At 43.1% G+C, this 12,131-nt stretch overlaps 2 protein-coding genes across 7 annotated transcripts in view; both read left to right on the plus strand.

Moving 5' to 3' along the window:
- fancb (FA complementation group B) overlaps window positions 1-11,631 on the plus strand; it is a 42,161-nt gene extending 30,530 nt beyond the window's left edge. For 2 of the 3 annotated variants that reach the window (XM_052082546.1, XM_052082545.1), the window contains one exon: window positions 4,209-4,420. In XM_052082546.1, coding sequence (XP_051938506.1) covers window positions 4,209-4,405 — 197 coding nt within the window. In that variant the 3' untranslated portion in view covers window positions 4,406-4,420. Of the gene's footprint in view, window positions 1-4,208; window positions 4,421-11,481 lie in introns of those variants that run through there. The other variant, XM_052082548.1, reaches the window with a different exon arrangement.
- Window positions 1-12,131, plus strand: part of gpm6bb (glycoprotein M6Bb) — a 223,063-nt gene that overhangs the window by 59,174 nt on the left and 151,758 nt on the right. For 3 of the 4 annotated variants that reach the window (XM_052082589.1, XM_052082586.1, XM_052082588.1), the window contains exon 1: window positions 11,509-11,651. The exons of the other annotated variant lie outside the window; for it this stretch is intronic. In XM_052082589.1, the coding sequence (XP_051938549.1) occupies window positions 11,648-11,651 (4 nt within the window). In that variant the 5' untranslated portion in view covers window positions 11,509-11,647. Of the gene's footprint in view, window positions 1-11,508; window positions 11,652-12,131 lie in introns of those variants that run through there. 4 annotated transcript variants of the gene reach the window in all.

Here is a 12,131-nt window from a genome sequence, read left to right on the forward strand (position 1 = left end):
AACCCTTTGAACGCCGAATGCCTGCTATGGAATTTTCATTCTGCATGGGCACTACTGTGAGAAAGTCCTAGGCGGAAATTACTGGGTTTGTTTTTCTTTTAAATCAGCAATAGAGTACATTAAAGACAATTGAATAATGACAATAGAACCATTCCCTCGCTAATTCTAATTCTTAGAACTTCAGAAAAGTGGCATACTAACAAAAGAACAAACACACTTTTTCCCCCACTTGCCACTCAACGCCACCCCTCAAGATAGCTTTTGCGTGATATCATCGACCTAACACACGGATGGCACCAAATCTTTGGTAATTGGGCAATCAGAACCAAAGCCACCCAACAGATCTACCATGCTATTGTAGCTGCTTATACCAGCAAGACCTCAGCCGTCAGCAGCTATCAGCAGCTCCGAGCGGGGCCCCAGCAACATGCTGGCACCCTGCTGGGCTGCTGTGGCTCAGATGGTAGTGTGGGTTGCCCAGTAACTGATATTTTGGCTGCTTAAATGTTGGCTCCTTTGTTGTACATCTGCTGCTGGTCTAGCATGCTGCAGTTGCCCTGTTAGCATGCTAGTGGCTCGTAACACCAACAAGAACAGCACAAAAACACAACAAAACCATGCTGTTCTGTGCTGCTATTTTTTTTTAAATCAGTGCGGGCTTCCTGACGATCTGACTGACTCATTTATGAATGGCTTGAATAACTAATTGCTAGGTGACAAACTATTGTCTCGATTGACTAAGTGACTGATTGCCAGATGATGAGTAAATACAGTAAATGAACCAACCATAACCAACCAAACAACCAACCGTCAGCCAAACAATACATGTAATAGTTGGAACAAGCCTAAATGATATGTTATTGTTCTATATTTCAAAATGTCTGCTTTTGACTGGAGACGTCATATAGGTACAGTGCGTCATGAGAAGTGAAGCAAACTTGGCTCGCATAATGTGTCCTGATTTATGCGACTGATCTGTGGCAAAAATAACCACTGTGTCTTTTCGACTTTTCACATTGTCTCCCAGCTGCTGCAGCTCTATAATGACACCAGAGCAGAGCTTCTGGTGTCATTTTAATGGCGCCAATGGCCATTAGTTTAATAAGGGGGAAGCTTTAGGCCAGGTGGGTCATGCAAGTAACGGAGGGAAAGTCAAATCCGCGCATCATTAAGAGGAGAAGTAACGTCTGTCTGGGAAAGGGCATCCTAAAAATGTCATTTATCCACACAGTCATTAAAATTATAGCCTCTTAACAAGCTGAGCAATTTTAAAGCTGCCCACGCGTCCGCACAAAATTGGTGTTGTTATTCAGGTGGGGATTACCGGCGTATTGTTGTCGAAGAATATCCCGCTCACTTGATGAGTTCAAAATGATCCCTCCAAATAATTTGTACCATTCAACAAATTCAAAATAAATAATAGCCTTGCTTTGGTGCACACAGCCGGCGCTGAAAAATTCATGTTGCCGGCCTTGGCGGCGGCTGTCATTGATTCCCTTCCCTTGTTTTTGACTGTGCCGGAAGAGCTCACCTGGAAGCCAACGTGCATCCGATATATTTGACGTTCCAGTGCAGTGGATCTGAGACGACGGAATATCCACTGCCCCATCGATTCCTCATGCCTTTATTCCGCTCTCTGCCCTCTAATACCACTCATGGGGGCTGATCTCGGGCCTTGCACGGATGAAACAGAATAACTGGGAGCTCTTTCGATTGGCTGCCAACATGCCCGCTAAAGGATGCCAAGACTTTAATGAGTGGATTCTTGAAGAGAAGGGAGGATTTTTTTTTCTCTCTAATTCTCTTGCGCCACAACACAATTATCATAATCCCGCCGCCGTCGTAAAACCGAGCCCTTCGGTTGCTTGTATGTTTCAGCACGCGCTCTCAGCATTGAGGGCAACAATTTGGAGTGAAGCACGCTCTAAATGCTAACCGGCATGCTTCTCCTTGAGCCTGCTCATCCCCAGCCTGAAGCTCTGAGCTCAGACTCGCCTGTCAGTCACAGCCCTTATTGTCTCAGGCGGCTCAACCGACTGTCATGCTGAACCGATGCTCAGTCGACAACCCTCAATATGCGTCTGGAAAGTTTATGTCGCTTTCATCAAATACCAATCCATCATCCAGCCATTTTCCGATATGGATGATCTAGCATTTCTATTTACTAGATAATTGAGATTTTAATAATGTTGCGAAAATCGATTTCCATTTTTTTATGTATAAATGAATTTGGTTCCACTTCCCAACTGTGTCCAACTTGGTGTTGATTCTTTCACCAAAAAATGTGTGTCTTAAGCCTGAAATGTGGCAAAAGGTAAAAAAAAAAAAAAATTCAGGAGGCCGAATACTTTGTATTTTACGCCGTTGTGGGTGTGAGCACAGCAGACTTGATATTCGACTCTTCTCATTCCCTGTAAAGTAAGCGCCCAAGATGCGCACGGTCCTCGACAGGGCATTGGAGGAAATTGATTTGCTGGAGTTCATGCAAGAGGTCGAAATGCACGAAGCACTGAACTGCAAACAGATCTCCGCGGGCAAAAGATGAAATGTTGTGGCCAGAGAAATCACAGAGCTGTGAAGTGGGCCCTTGGAGACCACCTTCCACGCCAACTGTTTGTGTCCATGTGTGACAATGGGGTGGTGGAAGGAAGCTGGCCCTTAAAAAGAAAAATTGCCTCCTTTGTTCACCCAATTATTGAATCCACATAAGAAAGACAATCCCTGTTGTGCTTACTTATCATTTTAACTTGGTCGCACCATCCCCCCACCCCGTGTTTCTCATGCGATGGCCTTCATCTCAAAGCCATGTTTACTCTGGCTCACTTTTTATCTATTTCCGGCGCGTGAGCGTCGTCGCCGGTGTTCCGTGGCCGTCAGACTGATGCAAAATGGATGAATCGTGTTTCTTGGCGAGTTTCCTCCAGATCGTCCTTTGTCAGGCGCTTACAAAACTATGCGAAGCCGCCATTTACACAGAGGAACAGCTTATTCGCTGATTCGCCTTTGCTTTTACATATGTATGGAGAATTTAATCTCCCCCGCGCACAGAGACATGCGTTGAATATGAATATGTGACAATGTGGATAACCCGGGAGTGTCGTTATCAGGCGTGGCTTTATCCTCCCATCACATGGCAAAGAAGACGAAAGATATGTTGTGCTTGCACAAACATGGCTTCACAAAAGTGATTAGCACGCAGCCCTGTCAAAAAGTGAAGAGCACATAAAGAGGACGCCCTGTCATGCTCGCATGAAGCATCCTCTTCTATAGAAGGCAGACTATTCTGGTCCGATGGATGAGGTGCTTTTAAAAATAGTTACCACCTACATGCGGAGGATGAGTAAACTGTTTCGAAAAACTCGTGGCGAGACTTGCCTTTAAGTTTGCCTTCTGTCACAAGTTTCACTTAGGTTATCATTGCGCTTGGCCCTTTAAGAAGCCAGTATCGAACGGCAGCTTGAATTGCCGTCCTAGCACAGGGAGAACATGCAAAGGAAAGCAAGGGAAGGCTGGATATGAGGTCGAAGCTCAGATGAGTGAGACAGACGTGTAAACCGCTTAAAGACGTTACTGCCTGTCGGGCAGCCTCATCGGGCCCCAAACAGACATTCTTAAAGTTTAATTTACTTTTATTTTGGGGCGATGATAAAATCCTTAAATCCCTTGCAGTTGTATATTGAGAAATGTTCTATTTGCTGACGCAGTTGTTCACAAATTGGTGAACGTCGCTCCAATCCTTGCTTGTGAACAACTGAGACTTTCGGGGTTGCTTCTATTTTATCTAATCATGATACTTACCCCGTTCCAATGAACGTGCTCACCTTTGGAATATTCGGAACATTTTTTTTTTCATTTTATATTTATTTATTTTTCTTTCCCAGTCTTTTGTTCTTCATGTCGCGGCTTTTTTTTTTTTTTGCAACCTGTTGCAGGTATAAAAGCCAAAATGAGAGAATATTTGCAAAAAAAAAACATGAAAAATTTGGTTTGAACAATAATTATCTTGTCTTAGTAGTGTTTTCATTTACGTTAATATCGGTAGAAAATAATTTGTAAATCATTTTATTCTGTTTTTCCTGACATCCTAATGTCATTGTAATGAGGATTTATCGATTAGATGTGTTTATATTGTAACCTTTTGAAATATTTCATGCCACAACTTCAACTTTGTAATTTACATCTCATTTGGAATCTGTTCCCCTCACCAGATGCACCACCACTCCCAAACCTGCTTCCCAGAAGCATGCAGGGTGAGAGACCCTCGGTTGAGAACTGCCTGGCACCCAATAACCAAAACGGAAACTTTTTTTTTATTTTTATTTTTTTTATTAAGAACACACATAGGCAAATTTTTGCATTCTGTTGCTTAAACTGTCAATCATTCCCACCGGCAGTTGCACCGTAGCGCCGCTTCCCCCCTGCGCCGTTATCGCCATGGTACCATTTTTAGAAAGCTGTGGGGTGGTAAACACAGTTGCCATGGAAACACGGCCAAGACACACATTGATAAGCGGATTGGAGCAGCTGTATTTCTCCGATGACTAATGAAAGCTCAAAAATCGGTGAGGGGTTTCGGCTGGCTAGCACAATTAAACACCGCCAATTGGAATCTGTTTGAGTTCTCATTACAGAGCAGATAACAAACGAATCTTATCTGGCTCTTGCCATCGAGCCCTCACCTTACTGTCTGCTGCCAGCCGCCTCGGCGTCGGCAAAATAGGCACCCATTTCCAATTCGATTTTGACTTTCCAAATGAACGTATTGATCTTCTGGTAGCTGTTCTCATCAGGGCACAGGTAGGGTGAGGTGAGACAATAAGAGACACTTCGATTTGACAGCACTCAATAATGTCGGGTAGATACGCACTACTAATAAGGCTTCTTTTGAAATATGCAAACAGGTCAGCATAACATAATGGGCGTTCTTATGACCAACATAATTTGGGATTCGAAGATGCTTCAGCTTGTCCCCCATAGACCCCACCGCCCACCTACCCCCTGCATTTGTGGCCTTTGGGGCTCTCCATGGGATGCACACAACATGCTTGACATCCCAAAACACAGTGGACAGCTTGTCGACTGCACCACACTGTGAAGAAGCACACATGGCAATATTTTATTATTACTTGTTGTTTTTTTTTTAAATAAAATACAAACATGTCAGGGGACCCGCTCCCAGAGCCGTCACCTTAACGAACTCTGTTGTTTAGGGCTTTATGACCCTGGCAGGAATACATACCCATTGTAAAAAAAAAAACAAAAAAAAAAATAACCAAAAAAAAAAACATGAGCAATCAGACAAAATATTCATAGACCTTCTATCATGAATGAAATATTTGGACCTTGATTTCCCTGGCCCGCACATGGGTTACCCGGGCCCGCCTCTGGAGCCAAACCTGGTGGTGAGACACAATAACAATTGCCGGGTGGCCGGCCGGGCCCGCTCCCATGGCACAACTGCACGAGGGAATGCGGGTATTCATTTGGGGCCAAGGACATAGGGTGTGGAGAGAGTTGGGTGAGCGAGGTTGAGAAGATCCGACGAGATATTTTAAAATCTGAGATTTTTCTGCCATTTTCTTGTAGATGCAGTATTCTTAGTCCCCTTGATACTGTCCCACAAATCTTTTTGTTTTATTTTTTTCATATGAACTGCATAAAAAAATTATGTGCAGTCCAGCTGAATGTGAAATCTTTTTTTTTTTTAAAGTAAAGTTTTGAAGTAAAGACTTCCTTTCTATCAGTCAACTTGCGATCAAAATCATTACTTTCGCATCATAACAAGCAAACATTTATAGCTACGCCCCTGGTTCTGCGATTGACTGATGACCAGTCCGTGGTGGACCTTGCCTCTTAAAACGGATCTTCCCGCTCTGTGGAAAATACTGAATTGATACTGGGCCGAAAGGGAAACCTTTTGTCACCGTAGTGCCATCTGCTGCATCTTGGGAAGCACTGCTCCATTTCACCTCCAACCTTGACTCAAAAAATAATTGAATTCTGCAAATAGACAAATTGATTTATTACACACACAGGCACACACACACACGCGCGCACATGCACACAAACTCCATGGCAGCATATTTGCTGGAGCTGGTGAGAAACTGCCCCCACTTCCCCTTAATTCAAAAAAACATTAATTTCCCAAATGTATTCTCTATTCAATATAAAATCCATTCTAGAACAAAAAGCAAAATAACCAGATTTGACTGTCGAAATCCAAGCTTCCTGTATTATGTCCTGACTGACTACTTGGATCTATAATTTGAGGATCAATGTGTGTGATGAAGTGTCCTTGGCTAATGTCTTTCTAATGAAGTCTCATTCGGGAGGGTGGAGGGGAGTTGGGGAGAGGGTACAGCACATTGAGTCTATTCCAGCCAAATAGAGCACTGTTTCATAACCCATAGACAAATACACCAGTGCTTAATGATACATCAGACATCCCGTAATGTTCTGCAGAGCAAAAAGGCAATGCAGGCGGAGAAATTTGGACAAAAATAGTCCATTGTGGCTGATCCCAAATGAGCTCATAAAAGCGTCATTGGCTATTGCTTAAACAATTGCATGTCATAATGAATGGCACGATAACCAAGCCAGCGGTAGGACAATCAGCTATTATCTCACAATATAGCAGCGCAATTTCCCGTGAGGCCAAGCGGCGCCTGAGCATAAATAGTGGCATCAACATAAAAAGCATATTGTTTCGAGTGTAGTGAAAAGGGCTTTTCTGTGAGATTTGTTTGATGTAAAAAAAATGAAAATAACGTTATCATCATATTCACCCTCAAATCGTGTTTTTTTTCTTCTTCTAAATTGTCGTCACCGATGCAGAGTCTTCGTGCAACTAATGCCCTGTGATTTACAAGTCGTGTTTCTCACAGTAATGTCCTTTGGAAGGTCAGCAAATCTTAAAATGAATAAAGTATGCAATGGTCTCTAATTAGTATCGACTGTGTGTGTGTGGAACAGACCCAGCGGTGACATCGTGTCGCCGGGGAATCATCTAAATAGATATATTCTTGTGTCAGAATTGAGGCGTGCAACAATTTTTTTTAAACATCATTTTCGATTTGAAACAACATTGATTTTTCTCATTCAATATTTTGATACTGCACAGCAAAAATAAGATCCCATACAAGGGATGTATCAAGATTTTTGTTTTTAACAAAGAATAATGTTCACATTTAAGTGACACTGTACAAAAAGCGTTATTTAATATAAAAAAAGTTATTTGACACTTTTTAAGGATAAAACCTCTGCCTTGACTTTCAGAAACGCTTGCGCCTACTACACTACTGTATTTGAATGTTGGTCTTTATCATGTTGGTCTTTATCATGGTGCTTGATATAAAAACTTCCAGAATGACTGACAACACACATCGATGGGTAACTATACAAACCATGCAGCTAATATAAATGTTTGTTTTCAAAAATATTCCTAATATTTTGCCTGCCTCATTTCAATGACTTCATAGGAAAATATCGTCCTTTAAAAGTGAAGTTTTATGGGCTGTCAAGACTTCCTAATGACTTCTGAGCCTCATTTCAAACAATGCCCCACTGCCCAACAATCAGCCGCGTGCACAGACATGGTGGATCTCAAAAGGCGAAAAAGCACAGAGATGCATTGCACACCAACCACACTGCATCTTTTTCAACTCGCAGGAGCAAACACCTGCCGGCGGGCGATACCGTTCAAATAACATGAGACGCCTGTCAGCCAATGATTTGATAATTTCCCTCAGGTAAACTCAAGCGCACGACTCCTTTAATCTGTCAGGGAACATAACCGGAGTCCTCTGGAGAAATTTACTTCCACGAAGCAGGGGAGAAAAAAAACACACACACACATCTCAGTGCTGCTTGTTAATTGAAAATGTTGATTTATATCGACGTGCGTGCGTGCGTGCGTGCGTGTGTGTGTGTGTGTGTGTGTGTGTGTGTGTGCGTGCCATCCGCGCTCGAGTCTGAAAAATACTAAAAATTACAGGCAGTATATTTAGCTGCATTTGTGATGTCAACATTGACCAAAAATAATCAGTGTCAAGGGTGAGGTAGAGCCGATCCCAGCTGACTTTGGGAGTGATGGCAGGGTATGCCTGACCGCTCGCCAGCCGACTGCACGGCACATTGGCAAACAACCATACATACATGAGGGTCAGTGCATCACGAATTTTTTCAAACATAAGAGAACTTTTTTTTTTAAACACATGGTGTACAGTACTATATATGTTGCTCTATGTGACACGCTGTTGTTTTGCAGCTTTTCGCGGACCGTTTGTGGACTTAAATGTTTTTTTTAACCTGTTTATGTTAATTGGAAGCTACTTCGCCGATTTTCATTTATCGCGGGTGGTTTTGGTCCCCATTAACCGTGATATGAGTGATTACTGTATAATAAAATAAATCCGATTAATATATACATATGAAACATTTAATAATATCATTGTAGTTCTTGCATTCTTGAACAGATTTTTAATGGTATGCTTGATTCTTCTTTTACCTGTTTTGAGTTGCACTGAACCCGATAATATCAGCAGTACAAAGTAAGCAAAAAAAGTGTCCATTTTCCTCAGTTGTTTCTGACCTCATTGGTACTGCATTATACCACTAGATGGCAGCATTATACAAAGCACTGGTGCTGCTGTCCTTTCTAATGCTGCGTCAGTGGTCTGAAATAGTATTTGCCATCTTCCTGATTTCTGTGCAATTTGCATATTCATCATATACAAAGGTTTCAGTTCATCAAACCGATTTTTAATATCACACAGGGACTACCCAATGAAATACAAAATGCAGTTTCAAAATGCCAATTTAATTTCTGGGTCATTAGGTCATACAACTCAGACATGAGTTGGAAAAAAAAAAAGCGAGACCAGGCAAGTTTTGTACCATGTCGCCTCATGGCATCAAAGAATCAGTGCTTTCCGTCTCCAGTTCATGGCTGCCGGCCCTCTGCATTTTTAATTTTCTTATTTTTTTTTACAGTGGAAACCATTGCTCACTCCACTCATGATGCATCCTGTGTGGTGACTAACGAGTCGCGGTGACCCACTTGTGCATTGGCCGCACGAGGACGCGCATACTTGCTGTTTTGTTTTTGTGATGACTCGTTCAAATGTGACCCCTCCCAAAAAACAAAAAAAAATGGCTTCTCTCTCTGTGAGCGCACCGGTACAAAGTACAAAGAGAGTAGGGGCCAGACTGCAAATATAGTTTGCTGTGTTGTTATCCATGAAGGACTGCTGAAATGTGTTTGTTCTCCCAATTTAATACCCCGGCTGAAGTATGCTTATCCACGGGGATGCGATACATAAGATTCAAGATGTGTCTTTCCGTGCGACCTGGAGGCCGCGCAGGCCCGTGACGTACCCCCCAACCCTGTTTTAGTCCATTCGAGTTTTATGAGCTTGGTGTCAGTGTTTGCAGAACCCCCAGCCAAAGCTGAGTAATAATTATGTTCGCTCTGCAAAGAATGTGCTGTGTGGATTGGATGGAAAATGTTGAGACACAATACATACTTGGATAATTGGTGTCATCTGTATACGATTCTGCCATGTCTGACAGACTGTGGTCAAGACCATTTAAATGAGGTCAACAAGTGTTTTATTTTTATTGTTTTTACTAAATTTTCAAATTCTCAAATGCTAAACCAGATGTTGATGAGCGGCAAAGTCATTGACCTTGATGTAAACACAATGGAGGATGCTCAGCTGACATGAAGTTCTGTTGTCCACTTTGTACCATGTGTACTATGTGTACCATCCATCCATCCACCCATCCATCCATCCATCCATCCATTTTCAGAACAGCTTTATCCTCACAAGGGCCACAGGGTGTGCTAGAGCCTATCCCAACCGTCTTGGGGCACTAGGCGGGGGACACCCTGAACCTGTTGCCAGCTAATTGCAGGACACACAGAGATGAACAACCATCCGCGCTCACACTCACACCTTGGGACAATTTGGAGTTTTCAATCAGCCTGCCATGCACATTTTTAGAATGTAGGCGGAAACCGGAGTACTGTACCCGGAGAAAACCCACGCAAACACGGGGAGAACGTGCAAACTCCACATGGGAAGGCCAAAGCTGGAATCGAACCTGGTTGCACTGTGAGGTCAACACGCTAGCGGCTAACCAGTGGCCCGCATATATATATATATATATATATATATATATATACCTGTATATATATATATATATATATATATAGATAGATATATATATATATATATATATATATCTCAACATTTAAAGTCTCACATGACTTAAAACTGAACTCCTAGAGGTGTCAGGGTCCACTTAAAAAAAAAAAGGGTTGCTTGGCTCACTTTGTGATGAAACATCTCATGGAGAGTTGCCCACTTGGCCCCTGGTGAAAAGGCCGGAGCGGCCCGGGAGCCGCCGGGACCTCCTTGGTTACCAGATGCCTCCACAATGAAGTGATGGCGACCGGTTTCAGTGAGACAAACAGCACACAATCGTTGAGTCGGCTCTCTGAGCCCATGTCCAACATGAGAAATATTTCTTCAGAGTCAATATGAGGAGGGAAAAGAGGTCACTTGAGGATAGTTTGAAGCAAAGTCTGCTGTTTGTGCATAGGCGCATGCTTTATTTTAAATTATATTTTTCATGTATATATTGTGTTGAGGGCGGCCCGGTAGTCCAGTGGTTAGCACGTCGGCTACACAGTGCAGAGGTACCGGGTTCGATTCCAGCTCCGGCCTCCCTGTGTGGAGTTGCATGTTCTCCCCGGGCCTGTGTGGGTTTTCTCCGGGTGCTCCGGTTTCCTCCCACATTCCAAAAATATGAATTGCCAGGCTGATTGAACACTCTAAATTGTCCCTAGGTGTGAGTGTGAGCGTGGATGGTTGTTCGTCTATGTGTGCCCTGCGATTGGCTGGCAACCGATTCAGGGTGTCCCCCGCGTACTGCCCGGAGACGGCTGGGATGTGCCGCTTGACCCTAGTGAGGATCAAGCGGTACGGAAGATATTGTGTTGATGTTAAGTTGTGTTCAATCAGCTTTTGCAAGCGCCGATTTTTTCTCGATGCTCACCACGATGTCTTCTCGATGCCAAACTGCTTTGCGGATGTTGTCGTCTGTATTCTGCTCGTCTACCTGCCTTGTTGAAAACCACATATTAGTGATTATTTTTCTTATTATTGATGTTTGTTCTCTCACTCTCTCTGTCTCCTCTTAAATGATGTATCAGAAGTTGTCGCTGCTGATGTTTTTCCTTTTCTTTTATTTCTCTCCTCAACCAACATGCTTCTCTCAATTTGTCCCCTCATACACCAAGTACACTGTGAAAAGCACAAACAAAAACATGGTTTTTGGGCTAAAATTTTTATTTAAGTTTGTCCAATTTCATAATGTAAATACTTGCTCCAAATCAATTTGCTAGGTTATCTTTCCTTATCTCTAGGGAGGCGGGGGGGATGACACTCTTCATTCTCCACTCTGCTCTGATCCTAGACCACGCCCACTCTTGGTGGTGACGTCACCAGGGCTGTCTCCAAAGTGTTTGCGGGCGTCCAGTTCGTGCGCATCTCTGGACTCGCGAGGAGCGGGGCTCACGAAACAGCTCGACAACTTGCATCTGCCTGTTACACCCTCGGACTCACACGGAAGATCCTTCAGCATGGGTGAGCCCAATTGTGTTTTTTGTTTGTTTATTATCCACCAGAAACAACGGGCAGCCTGCTTGTTTGACTCTGCAAACTTTTTCTCGTGCGTAATAGTCGGTTCCAACTTCGAATCAACTGCCCAAAAATGTAGTGGCGTTGTGTTTTGGAGTATGCGCTGGGTTCAGAGTGGGATTGAGTCGAGGAAAGGGATTAGAGAGATTAAGTGTTGCAGGATTGTGCCTTTGTGTGCGCTCACCCACTCTATTCAACTCTTACTGCTCGTTTGGCTTTCTCTCCCCAATGTTTACTATCACAGACTGGATGCACGCTTTTGCCAATCAGTGATTGATCAGCAGTGTGATTCAATCACTCAGTGCTTGATTGTTTTCTAGAGGCATTGTTCTAGTCAAGTGGGTGAAAGTAAAACTAACGGTCACAGTGAATTCATGTCTGCACTAACTGATGTAACGCTGTCACATGTTTTTAATATTATTAACA

This window comes from Hippocampus zosterae, chromosome 12, assembly GCF_025434085.1.
Source record: "Hippocampus zosterae strain Florida chromosome 12, ASM2543408v3, whole genome shotgun sequence".
In the NCBI taxonomy this organism is placed as follows: domain Eukaryota; kingdom Metazoa; phylum Chordata; class Actinopteri; order Syngnathiformes; family Syngnathidae; genus Hippocampus; species Hippocampus zosterae.